Source organism: Chanodichthys erythropterus, chromosome 8 (genome assembly GCF_024489055.1).
Source record: "Chanodichthys erythropterus isolate Z2021 chromosome 8, ASM2448905v1, whole genome shotgun sequence".
NCBI classification, from domain to species: Eukaryota; Metazoa; Chordata; class Actinopteri; order Cypriniformes; family Xenocyprididae; genus Chanodichthys; species Chanodichthys erythropterus.
The window spans coordinates 9262516-9286121 of NC_090228.1; the positions used below are offsets into that span (position 1 = coordinate 9262516).

At 40.7% G+C, this 23606-nt stretch overlaps 2 protein-coding genes and 1 pseudogene across 2 annotated transcripts in view; all 3 read right to left on the reverse strand.

The window, feature by feature from the left end:
• Positions 1-23606, reverse strand: part of LOC137024490 (uncharacterized) — an 87306-nt gene that overhangs the window by 35952 nt on the left and 27748 nt on the right. The window contains exons 19-20 of the mRNA XM_067392065.1: positions 23278-23604; positions 22176-22490 (exon numbers count right to left, since the gene is read on the reverse strand). Of these exons, the coding sequence (XP_067248166.1) occupies positions 22176-22490; positions 23278-23604 (642 nt within the window). The remainder of the gene's footprint in view (positions 1-22175; positions 22491-23277; positions 23605-23606) is intronic.
• Positions 17393-17544, reverse strand: LOC137025361 (U1 spliceosomal RNA; annotated as a pseudogene).
• LOC137024248 (uncharacterized) lies at positions 18619-22152 on the reverse strand. Its single transcript, XM_067391571.1, has 9 exons — positions 22124-22152; positions 22021-22082; positions 21885-21929; positions 21710-21787; positions 21118-21180; positions 20951-21019; positions 20819-20861; positions 20574-20635; positions 18619-18718 (listed from the first exon to the last, which is right to left on the reverse strand). Exons 1-9 carry the CDS (start codon positions 22150-22152, stop codon positions 18693-18695), a joined length of 477 nt encoding a protein of 158 aa, XP_067247672.1. The 3' UTR covers positions 18619-18692.

The window sequence follows — 23606 nt, forward strand, 5'->3', positions numbered from 1 at the left end:
CAGCCAAGAGCCTCCAGGTTGGTTCCATTAAAGGCTATTTAAGTGGAATCCAGTTTTTTCACAAATTAATTTTCGGCTCACCCTCCTGTGAAATAACAAACTCGCAGACATCACTGCTTATTAAAGGCATCCAAAAAAACCATCCTACCCGCCCAGATGTTAGACAACCTCTAACATTAGACTTACTCACCAGATGTATCCGTACTCTCCGTCTAGGATATCATTCTATTAACACCACTCGCACTTTGGATGCCATGTTCATTTTGGCTTTTTTCGGTTTCCTCAGATGCTCTGAACTCGCCATTACCTCCAATTTTAATCCTAAAATTCACCCCACCATTTCAGATCTATGCTTGTTAGACAATGAAACCATCTCCTACTTTATCAAACAGAGTAAAACTGACCAGACCAAAAAAGGCCATTTCATTTACATCTTCAACCTCCAATCACCCATACAACCATACCAAACCCTCCAGTCCTACCTCCATTTCAAGAATTCACAAACCAAATCCCCTTCAGATCCACTCTTTACAGATGATTCAAACCACCCAGTCACACGTTTTTGGTTTCAAAAACATCTCAAATTGATCTTGATCCAATCTGGCATCCCAGCGGAACACTTTTCAAGCCACTCTTTTCACATAGGAGCGGCGACCACAGCTGCCCAAAAAGGTCTCTCCCAGCAACAGATTCAAGCTCTCGGTCGTTGGTCATCCGAAGCCTTCAAAAGCTACATCAGATCTAACCGCTTCCACATCAAAAAAGCACACCAAACCCTCATCAGTTAAACCAACTCGCTAAAACCTTCTCGTGGGGCTTACCCGTCCGATCGCAGTGAGTATTGAACTCCCGTCGGACGCCGCAAGAGCCCCCAATCTAAAATTACTAAACGTCCACCCACCATCAGCAGGGGTTAACCGTCCGATCGCAGTGAGTATTGAACTCCCGTCGGACACCGCAAAAGCCCCCAATCTAACACTACTAAACGTTCCCCCCCACGGTCAGCGGGGGCTTACCCGTCCGATCGCAGTGAGTATTGAACTCCCGTCGGACGCCGCAAGAGCCCCCAATCTAAAATTACTAAACGTCCACCCACCATCAGCAGGGGTTAACCGTCCGATCGCAGTGAGTATTGAACTCCCGTCGGATGCCGCAAGAGCCCCAATCTAAAATTTCTAAACGTCCACCCACCATCAGCAGGGGTTAACCGTCCGATTGCTGCGAGTATTGAACTCCCGTCGGATGCTGCAGGCGCCACCAGCCAAAACATTTAAACCTTATCTTAGTTTACCGGTCGAAGAGGTTATTCATCGGTTCGCTGTGAGTATTGAACTCCCGTCAGATAGAACCCTCCCGATCACGCAGAGAGCTTTCTCCTTGCAAACATCAGCCTTATTTCTATATTTTTTTGGGGGGGTCACAGTTTCAGTTCCCGGCTGCTGTCCGTAGTTAACTCTTGCTTTTTGGGGGGTACTCTGTGTTCGGGCCGATTAACGAGCTCGGAGCCCTCTCCCCGGACAGCACGCCAAATACGTTTACCAATTTATTTACCTGACTTATTTGTAAGTGTGAACTCGTGAAATTATGTTTCATTAACGTAGTTCAGGAGGAACAAGTCAAATAACCTACCCAATCATTACGTCATCTTAATGATTACGTCATCTCAACCAGCTGTCAACAATCTGTAATCAACGTATCTACCCAATCGGCATGAGTTCAGGCCTGTATGTAATCACAGTCAAAACTCACCCAAGGATCCTCGACAGTTTCCAGAATCCCTCCACCACCCCGTCTCCTCACACTCTCTGGGTTACTTCATATAATCTAAAAAGGGGGGGGGGGGGGGGGGGTACTCTGTGTACCGAGCTCGGAGCCCTCTCCCCGGACAGCACGCCAAATAAGTTTACCAATTTATTTACCTGACTTATTTGTAAGTGTGAACTCGTGAAATGGCTGGTGGAGAATGATGTTGGCTACATTAAGTAGTAAGTATGTTGTACTAAACAGAATCAAAATGTTCATATTTGTTTTTTCATAAACTAATTATATTATGTGATATTTTAGCCTCCTTGATCTCCACATCAAAGAAAGCCGCCATGCCAAAAAAGAAAGTCAAGGGGACTGGGTGAAGGACCTTCTTTTGCGGTATGTGCACCTGCTTCCACAGGTCTCCTGCCACCTTGAGATGAATGTGGACAGGGCCATTTATGGGCAGGGCCGCTTCAGGTCCTTCACCTTTGTCGAGATGTGGCAATGGTACAGCCTGCACAAGGCCCTTCAGGCTGACCCACAAGCAGGGACGGACCACGAGCGCAAAATGGCTCAGGAGGCGTACTGCTCTGTGCGGCAGTGGCTGGTGATGAAGGAGGAGGACATCACCACCAAGTCACTGAAGCGCTTCAGGAGATATATTCTCGACAAAGAGGTAGGTTTAAAGTGCCCTAAGTAAAAACCACGTGCAACAGTTAATACAAACTCCAAGGCTGAAATTTACCTGTATTTCACAGAACCCCTCAAAGGACAGGGCCCCTCCCTCAGCGGCTGCCAGCTCCAGCTCATCAGGACACAAAGATGATGCCGGTTGGACGGATGATGCTCTGCTGGTGGAAGCTCTTGCCTCCTTTGAAAGACAAGGTATATTAGTTTAGTAATGTCTTCAATTATTAATGTTAACATAGCCTGAAATTGTATTAATGCATAATCTGTTTCTAACAAGACAACATAAAGACTCTGTGTGCTGATGATGGCTGAAATTCACAGGATGAAAGAGTTGTCAATTGCTTTGACATTGACTTTTGCATACCTGTGTGTTTGTTCTCATTTAGCAGCAGGGGGGGATGCAGGGGGTAAAAAGAAAAGTCAAAAGTCAAAAGAAAAAAAGGCCATCCAGCTCCTCCACAGAAGCCAGAAGACTCTGCGGCTCCACCGTCAGCTGTAAGTCCATAGTTTATACATTATAATTACCCGTTACATTCCCCCTGGTTCCTGGTGAGGCAGCATAAATAAAGAGGCCAAACAAAAGTATGCTTGGGTAAATTAATTATTTTTAAATTTATTAAAAATTTATTTTAAACTTATCATTTTAAGATTCCTGCATCAACTCTAGGTGTTGAACATCAGAGGACATCTGATGTGGCTGGAGCAGATGTGGCTGGTGCTGATGTGGCTGGAGCAGATGTGGCTGGTGCTGATGTGGCTGTGCCATGCCTGGAAACTGCAACCTCAGCAGCAGACATTGCACATCCTGAGGTAACTGTTGTTAGATAAGGAACATGTTTAGGTCTAAGTACTCAGTTGGCTGTTACATAATGTTTTGTCTTTGTTATATTACTAGGTGACTTTCGAAGGATGGCACAAAATGTGGGAGTCTGCCCCTAACGGGCTCCCCACAGCAGATATCGGGTGGCTAAAGGAGGATGAGGAGAGGGGACTTTTCCAGAGGGCAACGTCTTACAAAGACAAGCGTGGAACCACACGGTGGAGGAAAGTTCTGAAGGATGACAGGATGTGGTTTCATCCTCCAGAATTTCCAGGAGCGGTGGAAGGGAAAGTCCCCTCAGCAGACTCCTTTTACCACAGCCCTGTTTTTTTCTGGAGACCAGTCGGAGTGTGGCGTTACAGTCTGCGCTGTCCGAGGCCTGACTGCCCTGCCCGGTCCAATAAGACAGCATCTCTGTACCGCTGTGGCTACTCCCACACGGTCAGACAGATCTGCCACATGTCCGGCTGGTACTCCATGCTGACTGAGGTCCTGGCCTGTAATGCATGCAGAAAGGCTGCAAAAGAATCAGAGGAGCGTGCCATTGGTCGTTTCCTCTCATGGGAGGCGTGCATTATAGACCAGCTCAGTCCAGCTCACAGAGCCGTGTTCCCCGCCATCTTAACATTACGGTGAGTTTTTGCATAATTTCACAATAATTTCATTTCTAAATGATTGCACTAGGAAAAAATACCTAAAATGTATGTGCTTTAATTTTAGGCGTGGAGTGGACAAACAGGTCATCCGCCTGATGAGGGACCGCACCGAGGGCAACACCATGACCAAGGTGTGGAGACAGGTCCTCGAGAGCCACTGTGAGGAGTACCTGCTCCGAAAGGACTTGTACACCACCCTCCTCTGCCAATACAGACAACCTGGCAAGATCACAAGTAAGTCAGAGTTAATTGTTTAGTTCAGCGGTTTTCAACCCTGTCCTAAAGGACCCCCAGCCCTGCACATTTTGTGTCCCCCTCATCGAACACACCTGATTCAACTGCAAGAACTGAAGTGGGTGCAACATACAAGATGAGCAGGGCTGTGGGTCCTCCAGGAAAGGTTTAAAAATCTCTGGTTTAGTAAAGTGTTAAGGCAAAGACTAAAATATATATGAGAGCAGATTTCCATCAGACAGAAACACAGCATGATCCCTTACCGTAATAGGAACCAAAAAATACCCCCCATCCACTCTGAGGTTTAATAAATAAATAAATAAACAAAACAAAACAAAATTCGGCACACTGCCCAAATCCCAAAGATCAATTTATTAAAATACGTAATAGACAATAAACACTTTGACCAAAAATATCTTCTTGAAGCACAGAAAGATACAATTTATATAATTATGATCAATCACACTTGACCTCATTAGTAAACTAATTGATGATTACCTGAACATTGTCTATTTTAATAAATTGATCTTTGGGAGCTACAGTGGCAGTGTGCTGATTTTTGTTCAGTTTTGAATCTGACTGAGCACCTGCCTAAAGTTTCTATGGATGAGCACACATTTTCTTGTCTCATTTAAAAAAAATAAATGAAATGAAATAAAATTTACCATCAATATTGAAGTCTGTCTGTATCCATCTATTTTTTTTTTTTCTGCTTTCAGGAAATTTGTCCCAACAATTTCAGCCTCCACCACCAAGAAGAGAGCTGCCATCACCAAAGCTGCTGAGGAAAGCTTTTCTTCTTGCGGAGGCCGAAAACATTGAGGACTACAGGACACAGATCATGTCCACGTTCGGCAAGGTCTTGAAGTACGACTCCACCAAGAAGGTAAAATGTCCACCAGTCTGCAAAATGCAAAAGAAACACTGAATTTAGCAGGGATTATTGTCCACAGCAAAACACAATTTCTGTACTCATTAATAAATAGTAATAACTGTTATGAAAATAATAGAAATAACACCCGACTAAACTAATAATTCAACAATAAGTCAACATATCAGTTTTTTTTTTTTTTTTTTTTTGTGAAGATATAAATGTTTGAATCTCTTTGTTTTGTATTATCAGATCTGCAAGAAACTTTCCGGTGACGGAAGAGGCACAGCAGAGTGGTGTACCAACGTGGCTAAAGAACACGGGCAGATCCTCACATCGGTCCTGACCTGTGAGGAATCCCTTGAAAAACTGGGTGCGAAGGCTGAAGGCCTCATGGAGAGGTACCGAAGAGCTGGTGAGGCACCCCCTGAAATCACGTACGTGGACCGTGGCTGCTGTCGTGTCCACGGCGTGTCTTCAGTGGAGCAGCTCTTCGGTGAGTGGACTGACAGGGGTATGTTGGTGCGGCTCGACATCTTTCACTGGATCCACCGTTTCGATGCAGCCGTACGGACGGATCACCACCCGAAATACGCCCTGTTTAAGTCTGCCCTCTCTGCTGCGGCCTTTGCCTACAACAAGGACGACATTGCTCTCCTTGTGCAGGCAACACGTGCAGGTCACCCAACTGGCTATGCTAACCTGACAGATGGCCAGATCATTGAATCCCACATCAGCAAAAATGATCTGCACCATTATGTCAGGAGAATCACCGTCGGCACCCAGGAAACCTTTGCACGTGTTCAGAGAGCCATCGATATCCTGAAGGGGGCAGCTGGAATGGACAAAAACCATGTGCATCTGTTTAAGGACACTGAGGCCATTGACCACATCTGGGAGAACCAGCAAAAGCACATTGAGTGTATCCAGGATCCACCGGGAAGGAACATGTACACCATCACAAAATATGTGACCCGGAATGGTGTGCGCCTTCCAAGGTACAGCACTGTGCGAGGAAGCAACAGCCTGGAAGGGTTTCACTCTTTTCTTCCCAGTATGATCCCGGGGCCCCACTGTGCTGCTGTCCCCTTCCAGGTGTACCTCCTGGCTGGCATTGCACGCTGGAATTCAGACAGGGAGTCGGCGAGTGTCAAAGGCCAGAGAGGGAGAAAGCACATGGTTTACATTTCCCCTCTGGTACAACGGCTGAACCAGAGGTGTCAGGAACTGTTTGGGGAAGTTAGGAAGAGGGAACATATTTTGCCTGTTTTGGCTAGTTTGCACTGGCTCCCCATTGAGTATAGAATCCAGTTCAAGGTATTATTATTTGTTTATAAGTCCCTGAATGGCTTGGCTCCAAACTACCTTTCAGATCTTCTGTCCTACCACCAGATCAATAGGCCTTTAAGGTCATCAAACAGACTGTTGCTCTCAGTACCCAAAACGCGCTTAAAGCTTAAGGGGGATCGTGCATTTTCGGTGGCTGCACCCCAGTTGTGGAATAACTTGCCTTTTAGCTTGAGATCAGCCACTTCTGTATCGGTTTTCAAATCTCTACTTAAGACACATCTTTTTAAAAAGGCTTATGGACTCGAGTAACTACTGTATTCAGTGTGTGTTTTTAGTGTTGTATACCCTTTGTGATTGTTTTATTTTTTTATAATAGTATAATTTTATTTCTCTGTGCAGCACTTTGGTCGACTCTGTCGATATTAAATGTGCTATATAAATAAATTAAACTGAAAACTGAAACTGAAACTGAAGTGGAGGAGGCAAATTACAGGCCTCCAGCTCCTGCTGGTGATGAGCGGATTGGTCTGGAATATTTGTTCTCCCAGTCATCAGAGCCTTTCAGAGCTCCAGACCATTACGCGAAGACCAGAGAGGCACTTCAAGCGGATGGCGACGAGTGCGATGAGGTTTCTGCTGGCGTGGCGGAGGAGGAGGAGGAGGAGGAGGAGGAGGAAGATGAGGAGGATGTGGGCTACAACTCCGACAGTGACAGCCTGACACCACTAAAAAACAACCTGTGCCTCACTGACCAGGTTGTGGCAACTGAATGCGATCCCTGTGAGGAGGATGTGTGTGGTCCAAACCATCTGCCCAGTTACCAACATGTAGAGGAGCTTAGCAAAGTCCTTGTTGATATTGCCTTGGAGGAGGGAAAGTTGGCGCTAAGTGACTCCACCCGACAGAGGGTCATCAATGCCTGGAACAAGCTTGACCTCCATGATCGCAACATCCAGCAGTTCGACAGCCTTTACTCAGCACGCTGGGGTAATGCTCTCTTCGGCCGCACAAACGGAGATCCATCGGAGTCGTCTTTGGTGCAAAAGCTCAAGTTCAGTAAGCGTTACTCAGCCGTCCACTTGGTTGACTCCAGAAAGAACCGGCTGATGTACTGCATAATTAAACAGTTGTGGCTTCATCCTGATTGTGGAGGAAAGGCTCGAGGGTCACCACTGAAGCATCAGATCACCAAACTGTACCAGCGTGTGCAGCAGAGAGTGACTGTGGATGATGCTGAACTCAGCAAACTTGGCATCCCGATCCTGAAAATCAACTCCAAGTGTGTTAGTGAGTTCATCAGGAGGCAGGAGGCCTTGTCAGCTGCAAATGTGACAGATCAAGGATTGGCTGTTCTTCGTCGTCATCAAAGTGTTTCTGTCACCAGCCAGCCCCCAGCGACTGAGCTTCCAGATGAAAGACCGCACACCAGCCGACCTACAGTGCAGTATGAGGTAACCCCATCTTTGGCAGGGACCAGAAAAATTAAACAGAGTCCCGCGGGCATTGCCTTTGCACCCCACCCCTCCCCCGCGGGCATTGCCTGTGCACCCCACCAATCCCCCGCGGGCAATGCCTGTGCACCCCACTCAGCTGTTACCTGCACCAGTCCACACCATTCCAGCAGGACTCCAGCCGAGCTGCATGTCCAGTCAGCCGATGAGCGCACCTCCTGCTGTTTCCCTGCCGCAGGCATCCGTTACTCTACCGTCGCCAGAAAGGTCAACCTTCTACAAAAGGAGAAAAGCAGAGCGCAGTGGCACCGGACATCCGGCTACAGTTAAAGTGCATATCTGTGCACTGTGTGCCCAACCCACGCAAGGCCACAAGAAGTACAGGAAAAAAACCTACTGCGAAAATTCTAAATCATCCACGTCCACAGACCTTGCTGGACAGACATTTGAGAATTTTGAAGACTTTAAAAAGGCAGTGGATGTTCTCTTGGACTCTCAGTCCCAGGCCCGTGAGCCTGTCTAAGTGTACATGGTGCTGTACGCACAAGTCTCACCATGCTACTGTTGTTGCTTAATTTAGTTAAGAAAATGTATGTTTTATAACACTTGATTGGTTGCGGTGAGAATATATTTACATTTTTATAGTTTATTGCCATTTAATAATGGCTTATAGTACTTGAAGCACAGATATTTCTCTTTTTATACTGTGACTTGTTCATTGTTGTTTTGTAAATACTTGAATAATTGACCTGGCAGCACTTTTATCATAATCTGGCACTATTCATATAACTATTAACAAAATCAGTAATATAATAAATATGGGGGTTATTATATTATTTATATTTACATTTATATTATTATAATCATTAGTTCTTTTATCATAAATCTGGCACTATTCATTTAACTATTAACAAAATCAGTAATATAATAAATATGGGGGTTATTATATCATTTATATTTACATTTATATTATTATTATAATCATTAATACTTTTATCATAAATCTGGCACTATTCATTTAACTATTAACAAAATCAGTAATATAATAAATATGGGGGTTATTATATTATTTATATTTACATTTATATTATTATAATCATTAATACTTTTATCATCATAAATCTGGCACTATTCATTTAACTATAAACAAAATCAATAATATAATAAATATTGGGGTTATTATTATATTATTTATATTTGTATTTATATTATTATAATCATTACTACTTTTATCATAAATCTGGCACTATTCATATAACTATTAACAAAATCAGTAATAATCGAATAAAAGGTTGTTGTTATTTTATTATATATTTATATTATATCATTATAATACACTAAACATATCTATTGTGTGTTTTTATATCAAGCAAGTCAAACAACATGTCCATATGAGTATTAAGAACTGTTCCCTTTGCACTTTTAACAAAGTTATTTTAGATAATTAAGGACATCATGATGTTCGTTTTTCTAAATGTGGGGATGTCTAAAAATGTGAATTATTTATTAAATAATTTGTACAACTTCTAATTTTGTCTGATCTTTATTTTAATTCATCCACACATTATCCAAAACCATGATCAATAAAAACTGTCCATTTTTATGCTTGCCCCCCTGATAAAAAAAAAAAAAAATAGCAGTCTGTATTCAGTCTGTTACAGGTGGCTGAAACGTTGCTGGCTGTTGGTCATGCTCCTCCACATTGCTCCAAGCCTGCATGCCGGTCCGTGTTCCTCTGTTTCATGTTGAGTAATAGCTTGTGTCCTCAGCCCAGCTGACCTCCAACAATGCAGAGCAGAAGGCCTCCAGCTTCTGAAACCCAGTAATGTTCTGGTTAGTAATTAAAATACCAGTAACACCACACACAACAGCACACCCCACACACCTTCTTTATATGTACTGCACTTTACCAGACAATTACACTGACTGGAGTCTGACTCACTATTATTCTGCACCCTGACATATGTATAATGTGATTATTATGTTTATTATTGTTTTCATTTCATGCTCTGTGCATAGTATAATATTGTACCATATATGGTTCTCTGCCTGTATTGAGTCCTTTATGTATACTGTGTATATTGTTAATACTGTGTATGTGCACCCTGACATTCTGTTTGCACTAATTCATGCTGTACTGCACTGCAAAGGTATAGGATGAGTAATGTGATTGTGTTTATTATCGTTTTCATTCTATATTTTTTTTCTATGCTTGTCATCCATACCGTCATGCTGCAGAGTTTGCGCAAAAGAATTTCATCACCTGCATTCATGGTATTGTAATAATTAATAAAGTGATTTGATTTGAATAGGTCACGTCATTTGTTCATCAATTGTACTGTACAGTGCTGTATTTATACTGTATTCTCCAGTAAAGTGTTGTACATGGTGTTGGACAATAAGTATGATGAATATTCTGTAATACATATTTTTATGTAAATACATACAATTACAATGATTGTTTTTAACATGAACATTTAGTCATATTAAATTGTCTCAAATGTCATTTAATAGAACTGTTACAATTGCATATGCTTAGTGACATAGATGCTGTGTCAAATACAATAAATATGCCAAATTTGCACAATGAACATGATTATATATCCCTTTGTTCATTAAAGATAGTATTTTCCCCCCATTTTATTATTAAATGTTCTAATCTACATTATCCATAAGCCTCTATCAATCTCACAAGCATGCTTTCAATAAAACAATATTTCATTAGTTTCAAGCAGGACGAAAACAATAACGAATGAAAGAACAAATTAATGAATGAATGAAAAGTTTGTTTTGATGACGTAGCATCGAGGGGGCGTTCATCAGGGGGCGTATTACAGAACATTTCTATCTTAGGTCTTAACCATAGACTGTAAAAAATATGGACGTAGTGTCCGTGACGTCACCCATAGAGTTCTGAACAGCAGTTTTGATGCAAAAATGAGGCCGCGGCCATCTTAGCTGCACGTGACCGCACGTCACTCACGGATAACTGAAAATGGGCAAATAGGCGGGACATAGTTGGAGCCCATGCGACTTGTTGCTGAAACCACGCCCGCCTAGCATATCTATCTTAGATACTATCTAAAATATTAATAAAGATAACAATATCATTAGAAAGTACTAAAGGTTTACTGTCAATCTACGGTGATTTTAAGATAACGTTATAGATGCTCCAACACCAGTAGGCTAATTAATTTGTGTGGGGTGTGCAAATAACACAAATCAAATGGGATTTCATACCTTTATAATGAAATAGAGATCGCGAGATGAATCCAATCCGCTGCACTTGGTAATGTCCATTTCAAAACATAAAACATCGTTTATAATGTAAAACTCTATACGTACATATATAGGTAACGTACCAGATATCTGTATAACTTTCAAATGTTCTCTCAAACTAATGAGCACGTGTCTAAAGTATAATTTTTCAAAATAGTGCAGCAGTTTTAGTCTAGTATCCAAGCAGTGCTGTCGGAGTTGTATATCCTCCTGGTATTGTCATTGTTGTAAATCTCAGGAACAAAACTTTTAGCCAATGCCACGACGATCCAACAACGTGTGTTCCGCATGCGAGCACATGTACACAGACTGACATCTGTCTCGAGTATGCAGCAAACCATATATTGTATAAAATAATCCAGAAAAAAGCACAAATACGACTGAGATGCCAAATTCAGCGGCTGGAATGAGCTGCTGAGGTAACATGACGGCTCACAGACAGCAGCGGCATACCTGTCACTCAAGTGACCACGCCCTTAATTATGCAGAACTTTAAGGCTTAATATAATTTAAACGGATGAGTTATAAAAAAAATTCACCCCCCTCAGAGTTGTCATGAAGGGCAAAATTAGCAGTATAGACCAAAACACAATGTGAACCAGAGTGTAAACATGTTTTTTTTCTGCTCTAAACTTGGCTGTTTTAACATGATGGTCAATGAGATTCTGCTCCCTTTTGCAGCCTGTCCCTAGCGGCCAGTCGATGAATCGCAGTTTAAGTTACTTCCGTATTGGCTTCACGAGAAACTGGGGGAGGTTGCCGCTTGGTCTTAACTTAAGATACGATAAGTTCATTTAGGATTTTTCACAAATTCGTATTACAGAAGCAAATCTTAACTTGATTTAGGACTCTTATCATATCTTACAAAATCTCATCTTATCTGTAGTTAAGAAATCTTAAACCACTCCATCGAGTTCGGTAATCAACTGTCAGGTCTGTTACCAAGCAACCAAAGACGCGCAAACTGCTTCTGAGGTAAACCTAAAATCAAAATGGAGAAACAACGACGCGCTTTTAATTCCAGTGCGGCAGAGACTCAAAGTTCCGTTGAAAAGGTAACGTTAATGTGACGAGCAGGGCGGGCGAGAGCCGTGAGAGATCGGCGCAAGACCGATGAAACGCGCAGCTGACGCTCATTATTGTTATGTTATAAATGCCACGATACAAAGACTTGCTGTGAACTCTGATAATTTATTAAGTGCGCACACACATAGCGTTTATCTCCTGGCCCCGGTGCACTCCTCAGAACTGTCCGGTCTACAACCAGTACCGGAACCAAAGATGTTATATGGCATAACATCACATCTTCCCCCCTTTTAAAAGTAAATAACTTTCCTTTGAAATCACTTTTTTTTTTTTCCAATTTACACTTGTACCAATAATAACATTTTCATAACAACATCACAACAAATGCTCCACAGAATTTTTACAATTAACTTTTTTTTTTTTTTTTTTTTTTTCTCTTTTGAACTCCATTCAACAAATTTCAATTAACCTTTCAGGAGGTCTAACAGTGCGTTTTGGTCTGCAATACTTCCCAGGTGAAGCAGTAATGTCCTTAGTCCAATCAGAGTCAGTGTGATCCACAGAACTGTTTTCAGCTTGTTCACTTGTGGAAATATCAGACACATCTTTGTCATGTGACTGTGACTCAGCTTCATTAACAGTCACTTGTGGTCTTAAGTCCCCTCTGTTCCTTCTTAGAATTGCACCACGCTCTGTCTGAATCTCGTATGACCGTGGTACTAATTCTCTCTCAACACATCCTTGCTGCATCCATGTTCCTGTTGTATGGTTCAGGATACGAACTCTATCTCCAGGCTTGAGTTTCTGCAGGGTTTTTGCTTTCTTGTCATAGTTCTCTTTTTGTTTGTTTTTATGTTGTTGTTTAGCTTCTTTGATTTTGTTTGCCCCTGCAGGTGTCAACAGATCCTGGTGGATGGGTAAGTTAGTGCGTATCCGTCTACCCATCAACATCTGGGCTGGGGACAACCCATTTTGAAGCGGTGCACTTCTGTAGATCATTAGACTCCTATGGAAGTCTATCTTCCCGTCATGACTCTTCTTCATGAGAGCCTTCACAATCTTTACAGAACTCTCCGCCAGCCCATTGGACCTAGGGTAATTTGGGCTTGATGTGGTGTGTTGAAATCCCCACTCTTCAGCGAAAACAGCAAACTCCTTACTGCAAAATTGTGGGCCATTATCAGAAAACACCTCACAGGGAACTCCATGTCTTGCAAAGACTGTCTTCAGAAAAGCAATGACAGCTTGACTAGATGTCACCTGTAGCGTTGCAACTTCTGGATAGTTGGAGAAATAATCTGTAACTACAATGTGGCTCTTACCATTGCAGTCAAACAGGTCTACTCCAACCTTTTGATATGGATGATCGGGCACTGGATGAGGCATGAGTGGCTCCACTTGTTGCTTAGACCTGTATGTGAGACATATTTCACATGAGGCTGTAGTCTGACTGATGTCATGGTTTATCCTTGGCCAGTACATTACCTCGCGGGCCCTCCGCTTGCATTTCTCTTCTCCAAGATGTCCTTCATGAACTTTCTGCAGCATTTCTTTGCGCATCAATGCAGGGATGACAAACTTGTTTCCCTTGAATACGATGTCATTCACTACTGAAAGCTCTGCTCTACACGACCAGTAATCTTGGATTTGCTTCGGACAGTCACTTTTCTTTTCTGGCCAACCTTTCAGGATGATCTCTTTGAGTTGTGTCATTGTTCCATCCATATCGGTTGCTTTTCTTATTTGTTCCGTTTTCTCTGTGGACACGGGAAGAGAGGTTACAACCATGTCAACATATGCTTGTATGTCTGCACTTTTCTCACTGTTGAGGTTTTCATGCTTGTCGACTGCCCGAGAGAGTGTATCTGCTGCAAACATGAATTTTCCTGGTGTGTAGATCATTTTGACATCATATTTTTGGAGTCTGATAAGCATTCGTTGGATTCTCATGGGACAGTCATTTAAGGCCTTGGACATTATGGACACTAGTGGCTTATGATCTGTTTCCACTTCAAAAGACTGTCCATAGACATACTGGTGGAATCTTTCGCAAGCATACGTGCAAGCCAAAAGTTCCTTCTCTATTTGTGCGTAGTTGGACTCCGCACCAGTCAAGGCTCTCGATGCGTAAGCTACCGGCTGCCAGCTTGCACCATGTTGCTGCAGAAGCACAGCACCAAGACCATATCGTGAGGCATCTGCTGAAATTCGTGTGCTCTTGTGTGGGTCATAATATCTGAGCACTGGCTCCTCTGTAATGATGCGCTTCAGATTTTGAAAGCTTGCTTCCTGCTCGTGAGCCCACATCCACTCATTCTTTTGTTCGAGGAGACATCTGAGTGGAGCAGAATGCGTTGACAGCTGGGGGATGAATTTGGCGAGGTATGTGACCATCCCCAGGAATCTTCTCACTTCCTCCTTATTTTGAGGCTTTTCCATGTTGACTATTGCTGAGGTTTTTCTTGGGTCTGGCCTGACACCTTCTTCAGACAAAACATCTCCAACAAAAGTTAGACTGTTGACTGCGAACTCACATTTCTCTCTGTTCAATTTCAGATTGGACTGTCTTGTGAGCTCTAGAACCTGCCTCAATCGTGCGTTGTGTTCTTGACGGTTGGAACCCCACACAATTATATCATCCATCATAGTCTCTACACCTGGTAGGTGCTCAAAAATCATGTGGATTGTTTTGTGGTACACTTCCGGTGCCGACAGAATGCCATACGGGAGACGTAGAAAACGATATCGGCCTTCAGGGGTATTGAAGGTACACAATTTTGAACTTGCCTCATCAAGTTTCATTTGCCAAAAACCGGATGACGCATCCAGCTTACTGAACCACTTTGCTACAGCAAACTGAGACATGATCTCTTCCCTGGTTGGCAGTTTGAAGTGCTCGCGTTTTATGGCTCTATTGAGGTCTCGTGGGTCAAGACATATTCTCAATGCACCATTTTTCTTAAGCACAATAACGAGTGAACTCACCCAGTCTGTTGGTTCATCAATTTTCTTTATGACATTTAACTTCTCCATGCGAGCTAGTTCCTGTTTGAGTTTTTCACGCAATGCAAATGGAACTTTTCTGCATGCATGTACCACTGGAGTCACCGTATCATCAATGCTTATTTTGTGCTCCCCAGGCAAGCATCCCAGTCCTTCAAACACATCTTTATACTCCTCCATGAATGAAGTTTCCTCTGTTTTAACCTGCGATGTCACTACAAACACTCTTCTCACAAGGTAAAGTTTTTCGCATGTACTCAGTCCCAGAATTGGCTGGACGTTCTTTTCTACGATCATCATTTGCGTCTTTAACAGCTGACCTTTGTGTTTCAGAGTCACTAGGCAGCTTCCTATGACAGGGACATCCTCACCTGTGTATCCTGTTACTTTCATTTTCGTTGAATGAATTTTGTTTTTGACTTTGAGGGTTTTGTAGTCATCCATTGACAACAGGTTAACTTGTGCACCTGTATCTAATTTAAATGGAATTATTGTCTCATTTACAGTCAGTGGTACGATCCACTCTGCTTTATCTGCTGTGTCTGTCTGTACAGAATCAACAAAGAATTCCTCTGGCTGTCCTTCAACTGCATATACTTTTTTCTTTGCAACATCAGCTTTGCAACATTTTGCAAAATGATTATTCTTCCCACAGCTATTGCAGGTTTTTCCATAAGCAGGACAACATCGTGGCATGTGTGTCCCTCCACATCTGCCACACTTACTTTTCTGCGTTTTCACCCTCTGTTGTCTTTGTTTTGTTAACTGTTTTGTGCGCTGATCCTCTTTTTTTACAGCATGCACTGCAGCATCATCTCTATGCAGTTCCTTGGCTTGTGCACGTGTTATTTCAGCAGCTCTACACATATTTACAGCTTTCTCCAGTGTCAGAGCTGGTTCACGTAACAGTCTTTCCCTGAGACCATTATCGGGAATCCCACAGACTATTCTGTCTCTCACGAGTGAATCTCGTAAATCTCCAAAGTCACAAGTCTTACTCAGTGTGTGCAGTTCAGCAAGGTATTGATCAAAAGTCATTCCTTGTTTCTGATCAGCAGAGAAAAATTTGTATCTCTCAAATGTGACGTTTTTGCTTGGCACAAAGTATTCTTCAAACTTTGTCATGAGAACAGTCAGTGTTAAATCTGCCTCGTCAAGTTGAAAGCTATTATATATGTCCAGTGCATCCTCACCTATTATATGCAAAAAGATGGATGCTTTTAACTTCTCATCATCTCCACCTGCACCACTAGCAGCAAGATAGATGTTGAATCTCTGCTTGAAACGTTTCCAGTTTTCGGCCAGATTACCGACGAGCTGCATAGGCGATGGCGGATTTAACTTCTCCATGACGGGAAAACACTCTGAATCCTTTTACTTTGTGTCAAATATGTCTTTTCGACTTGCTATTTCGCTGCACTGCTGCACTAGACTTTTTCCTGCACTCGGCCCGCGTGCGTTAGTCTCGTTGGCCGCTCTCCGTTCAGGTCTCGCTCTCCGTGGGTCTCAACTCGCTGGCGATTTTACACTAACTCTCTAGTGTTCGCCAATCCGTAAATCTGACACCATGTTATGTTATAAATGCCACGATACAAAGACTTGCTGTGAACTCTGATAATTTATTAAGTGCGCACACACATAGCGTTTATCTCCTGGCCCCGGTGCACTCCTCAGAACTGCCCGGTCTACAACCAGTACCGGAACCAAAGATGTTATATGGCATAACATCACAATTATCACTCGCCACCGGCCGCGCGCCGTTCTCTCACGGCTCTCGCGCGCCCTGCTCGTCATAGTTAAAAAGCCTGTTTTATTCAGAAAGTTTTCACATTCGCTCACTCACGAAGATAAGGAAATATTTTATCATTAAAGCGCAGCACATCCTCTGAGTCCTCCAAAAGTCTCTCCACCCTTAAACATCGCTGCTCTTTGTCTTGGATAATTAATAAATGTAACACCATTCTCAAAAAAGGCTTTTGTACCTTGATTTTTACCATTGGATTTCAAATAGATTTGAAGTTAGGACACCAGTGGGGTTGTCCTAAAGTTAAGACAGCTTTTAGGATTTTTTGTCGAGTTAGGATACTTCTGTAATACTCGTTTCCTATCCATAGTTAAGATACGATTATGCACTTAAGAAATGACATTCTGTAATAGCGTTTGTCCTAAATGAGGTCCTAACTGAAATTACCATGGTTACCAAACAGATAAGATAGGATTCTGTAGTTAAGATCTTTCTGTAATATGCCCCCAGAAGCATGAGGAATTGAACTGTGACATCATTGTTTCTATTTTTGGACTAAACTTCCCCAACCAATCCGGGCCCGTATTGGTCTCTAAGTCTATACGGAAATTTGCACGTTGTACGGTCCCATGCCCATTCGCAGGGATCAGCACAACCGGAGTGCAATGGCCGAGCCTCACCCTGGGTGAACCACCTTCCTGATCATGGTGTCTCCACTGCCAGGTAAGTAAGTTATGTTTCCCGGACAGAGATTAAGCCTAGTCCTAGACTGAAATGGCCTTTCAAACAAGATTAACAGAAATCTACTTTCTCTTCCATGGTTTTAAATAGTACTAGACTTAGTATAGTCCAGATTTTAATAAACTGATTTCCTGGAGGAAGATTAGAGCTACTCCAGGACTAAATTGAGGTTTAAATCAAACCAGGAGACATGATTAACTTTAAGATTAATGTTGTGTTTTAAAGAAGACACATGAATTAATTGGACTATGTCAGTAAAATTTGAAACCACACTTGCTTCATTATTGGAATACCCATAAAGCTTTTGGTTCATCTTTAAATATTTTTAATGAAACCTGAGAGGTGTCTGTCCTTCAATTTAAAGTACAAGTAAACAAATCAATCAAAAAGGTCATAAACGCAATATGAAATGAATCTAATTAATCAATTTGAGAGGTTTAATCTATTGTTTTGAGGGGAAAAAAGAAAGACAGAAAAAATAATATTAAAAAGTTTGGTTGGTGAAATAAAATGGTGACAAATCATAGCACCTAAAAAGTTACTCATAACAATAAGTAATAAAAATAAAATAATAACAATAAAAAAATAAAAATATCAGTAGAAAAAAAAATGGAAAAAAATAAAATAATATAAATATAAAGTCACTGATGGCACACACACAGGAATCTCCTTTTGTTAAATATTTAACTACTAATATTAAATATTTTGGTAACATTTCCCATTAGTTAACATTAGTTAATGCATTAACTATACTATATTTAAGTGTTTTTGTTAATGTTAGTTCATAACAATACAACTGTTGTTAGTACATAGCTCAGGTCCATTAAATAATATTCTATTATACTAAATAATTACATACAATTTTTGATTTTAAAGATGTATTAACAAATGTCAAAATGAACATTAACTAAGACTGATAATGCTTTAGAAGTTTTTTTTTTCTTTCATTGTTAGGTCATTTTAAAAAATTTAGTTAAGCTAATGTTAACAAATGAAACCTTTTTGTAAGTGTTACCAATATTTTAAAAGGAACTGTTTGAACCTTTAACTGAAGGTGCACTTACCTGCATTGGTGACATCTTTTCATCTTCCTCTGCTCTACACACAGTCCAAGCTTCTCATCAGCTCTCTCAGCAATTCAAAAGAAAAAGAGTCTTGTTTCCCCTGGTGAGAGAGAAAAGGAAAGAAGGAATGAAGTGTGCTCAGCGTTAACTTTAATAGAGAAAATCACCAAACAGCTTCATTTACATCAGGCCTTTTCGGCTTTTCCACACACGCACACACAAGCACACAAAAACACGCACACACACTCTTGCGCGTGTAAACTATTTATATTATGAATTTAGTTATGAATTAAAGCATTATGATTTTTTTTATTTATGCATTTCAAATACAAATTAATTAAATAAGAATCAAGAAAAAATTTGTCTTGGTACATTGTCTGAATAAAACATTTGAATAGTGTATGCAGATGATGTTAGAGTTTTATATTTTGCTATAATTTTGTTTTAGAAACACCTGAGTATGTGTGGAATATTTGCAATATGTGTGCTTTCATTTTAACCCTCAGAAACTCACAGTATGCATATCCTAAACTAAAAACTACAACGCTGATATAACAGAGCCATTTATAAGAGAGAAATGTGAGTATACAATAATGTGTAAATGTGAGTTTTATTTATTCGTTATTTGTTTCCAATTTCTTTGGCATTTTGAAATGATGTCCATGTTTTGCACATACATATATAGTAATTAACTGTTCAAGTCAAAGGCCAGTGTTGGGAGTAACACGTTACAAGTAATGCAAGTTAAGTAATCACATTACTTTTTTCAAGTAACTAGTAAAGTAACATTGCTTTTAAATTTACAACAACATATCTGAGTTAGTACTTTTTCAAATAAGTAAAGCAATTTACTTGTTTTCGCATTTATTGACTAACAGCTCTCTTATCTCAGTGTTGAGAGAAATCAGGAGCAAGAGACAGAGGTGTTGTGTGCACTGTGTGAACATGATGTTTATTGTAGTTAGACTAATGAGCAGGCATTTACTCATCTCACTTGAACAAAAAACAGATTCAGATATTACACAAACATTCAATAATTAAATGTTAAATTAAATATATGTAAATATATGTATTTGATCTCACTCTATTTACCAATGTCTTTGCTGCTGTATCACACACACAACATATATATATATATATCTCAAAACTTCAAGAAGAGTTTAATCAACGTTACACAAGAAAAAAAAAATGGATAAAAAAAAACAGAATTAATTTATTAAAACATCAAATCAATTTTTAGGAAGTTACCCTTCATACATTACTGTTGTCTAAATAAAATGTTAAATATTTGAAGAACTCCTTACTTCAGAAAAGATGGATTCACTTTTTTATTTATTTGCTAAAAGCACTTATTAGTTCAAAATACATTTCCAAAAAGTCCTTTCAATAGAATAACTGTCATTGAGCAGAAGTACATGTTTTGTCTTGTATGGGCTTCTGACCCTCAGAAACTTGATGCATGGGCAGAGCTTGAAACGTTACTGATGATGATATGATAGAGCTTTTTTTTTTTTTTTTTTTAAATAATCAGAAATGTGAAAATAATATAAGAACATAAAATACCCTGTCTGTTTGATTTATTTGTTCTATAAATATTTCCAGTTTATTTGTTGCATGTTTTGAATTGAAGTCCATGTTATCTATTAATGTTTCAACTTGTAACAATGGTGGACTGAATGGTGGACTAAAACTTAATAGTATGTATCATTTAAACTCATTGTTGGGACAATTAAAAGCTGCAAAAGACTGTGAGGTGGTGGGTGTGGTCACAAACTGAACATAGCCCCTCCCTGTTTTCTTGGCTCCTCCTTCAAATAATCATAGCCTGCTTGTTTGAAAACAAGAACAAATTCTTTTATCAATACATGCTTAATGTACAAATCAACATTTGCATTGCAATTTCTAGTTCAAAATCTAAACATGTTGTGTGAGATAAACAGGTCACAATAACTTACCTAACAAGTCTCTCGCATCTTCACTGATATTTCTCTCATCATCTACTCCTTCAGACTGCATTCTGATATAAATGTATCAATCATTAAATACATGAACACAATCTCACACTGCACTTGAAAACACTACAATATATAAAAAATATAATAAAAGAAGTATGAAGTATAATTTATATAATAATATAATTTGGATAGAAAAATCACTGTATCAGACTATCTTGATTCTAAAAGAGTAAAATGAAACCCACCGTCTTATGATGACAACATCATCATAGCTTTCTGATATGTCATCTGCAATAAAATAATGAAAAATGAAATGTGATAGGCCTAATCAAAGGACCATGCATATTCAAATAATATTCATAATTAAAGAAATAAACCTGTAGCATGATGTCTCAATCCAACAGTGATCACATCATCATAATTCTCTGTTTTAAATTGTTGTTCTTCTAAATAAGTTAAAAGAAAGAGGAAAAACAAACTGATTTGACTGTTTCCAGGCCCAATAAGTTTAACTTGAAGTGAAATTTTGTGATCAGTCACTGACCTGTTGGACCTATAATGGTGGTGACATCATTATAGTAGTCAGGTGTGACTCCTACTGCAGATTCTGATATTAAAAAAGTGCAATAAACATTTTCATAAAAAAATAATTAACACTGTGCTCCATTCTGTTTTACAGTGAATTTTAAAAATAATTACTTTGCGTAAAAATTAAATGTGGATTATGTTATATTGGATTTTTATTTATTTAAGATATTTAACATTCAGTAATGTTAACTTGGTAAGTGGAAGATTTTGATTCATTTCACATGTTTCTATGTAGCATGTAATATTATTATATTTCAGTCCTCTAACCTGAAAGAAAATTATCAGCATCTCCATACCCAGAATACTGTTCTTCAGAAAGGACACTTCCTGTTATAAAGGAGTAGAACCATAAAAATATGTTTACAATCACAAACCAGCTAAAATCCCAACTTCTTTTGGGTCATTTAGCACTAACCTTACATCATTTGACATCAAATGACACAAAAAAGGTCCCACATATAAATCTATGCAATTTACTCCACTCATTCCCCTGAGTACAGTGATTACCCTGTTGATCTCCTAAATCAGACAACCTGACACTTACTCACCCCTATGAGTGAAGAGATGGTGTCTATTAGTGGGTCTGTGAAGCTCCTCATAAATGGCCTCAATCTTCTTAGAGAGAGCTGTGAGTGTAGAGAGACAAACCTGCTGTCAGTTCACAACACATGACTGATCACACACTGAATAAGACACAATATGACAGTCTCGGATCTCTCCTACCTCTCCTCATCACTCTGTTCTGCTGAATCAGTATAAGCAGTGGCACTAAGAGCAGGAAGAGCACAACTCCCAGTACAATCACAAGCACAGAGAGAGACGGAGGAGTTTGTGGAGGAGAGACTGATGTTGAGCTCACTGTCTGAGAAACTGGAGGAGAAGATGATGTTGATGTGGCAGGAGTAGTGGACACTGACAAATCTGAAAAACAGACACAAACACATTCAAAATCAGGCAAATACACAAATATTATCAGCAATGAATGAATCATTTTCATCAGTGTTTTGCTGTGACCTGCACAGGTGAGTCCAGCGTGATCTTTGTTGGAGCAGTCAGTGTGGTTCCTCATGGAAAGAGGACAGTCCCACAGGTGAATCTCATTCCCTCTGCACTCGACTCTGTTCAGCCACACAACACCTTCACCAGCACCAAAGACTGAATTCCCATCAGCCCTCAGTGCTGCTCCACAACCCAGCTGTCTGCAGACCACCTGAGCATCGCTGATGTCCCACAGATCATCACAGACTGAGCCCCACACAGCGTTATGATACACCTCCAGCCTCCCAGAGCACTGGCCCTCCCCTCCACTCAGTCTGAGAGGAACATTATCTAAATTACAGACAAGACATTATTATTGGCCAACAGAGTTCTGTCAGAACAGCGACACCTACAGTGGGGTATGTGTGTCGTGTGATATCAAATCCTGTTGTGTACCCAGAACAAAATCATATACATGCATCTCATATGGCTGTTATGATTTTTATGTTCTTCTACATCAAATGAACTTACTGTTCATTACAGTAGGAGTCATACACTGTCTCTGATGTGGAGATGTGGAGCAAGACAAATGAGTTGACTCATGACTCTCCTGTTCTGTAGTCACAATCACAATATAATATACACAATTCATATAACTGACTGTTGTAATTACTGTTGCTTTTTAGTGATGGAAATTGCATCAGTCTTACCTGAGCAGGTGATTTTGGCCACTTCATCTTCACCACAGTTATTCTGTCCCCAGGGTGAAGATGGACACTGCCACAGATTTGAATCATGTGGGCGACATTTCACTTCATCCAGCCAGTTACGAGCTGATTTCACTCTTGGTGTAGAATCAGACAAAACACCAGATCTTCCACAGTTCAGCTCTTGACAGATCAGACTCGCTGTGTCTCTGTCCATCTTATTGTAACAAACATTACCCCAGGATCCATTGTAGAAAACCTCCACATTCCCTTCACAGCCCTCAGTTAACCTGATCTCTTTAAACTCTGAACAGAAGTTAAAAAAAAAAAGAGTACATTTTAAAATTGAGCATTATGGGCGTATAAATGTGTTGAAGTTTCTACAAACTGTACGTTTAATTTAAACATATATATAATGTATAGTATAGCACCATGTTTACCTGAGCACACGACTCCTACATCCTCCTTGTGTTGACAGTCATGTTTTCCCCAGCCTGGAGAAGAGCAGCTCCACAGGGACGTCTCATTCCCCTCACACTCCACCTCATCCAGCCATATGGGTCCAGAACCAGGACCAAACCAGGCTGGTACCTGCTGGTTACTGAGGGCCACTCCACACTGCAGCTGTCTGCACACCACATGGGCATCTTTAATATCCCAGGAGTCATCACACACTGTCCCCCATGAGCCGCTGTGAAAAACCTCCAGCCTCCCTGCACAGTCTCCCCCAGAACCCACCAGCCTGATGGACCCGTGACCT

Coding starts and splice junctions, on each gene's coding strand:
- LOC137024248 (XM_067391571.1), bottom strand. CDS start 22,152: ATGATTCATTCATTGCTGATAATATTTGT. Junction 22,083..22,123: donor TCATTGCTGATAATATTTGT/GTATTTGCCTGA, acceptor TCTGTTTTTCAG/ATTTGTCAGTGTCCACTACT. Junction 21,020..21,117: donor CACCATTATAGGTCCAACAG/GTCAGTGACTGA, acceptor TAACTTATTTAG/AAGAACAACAATTTAAAACA.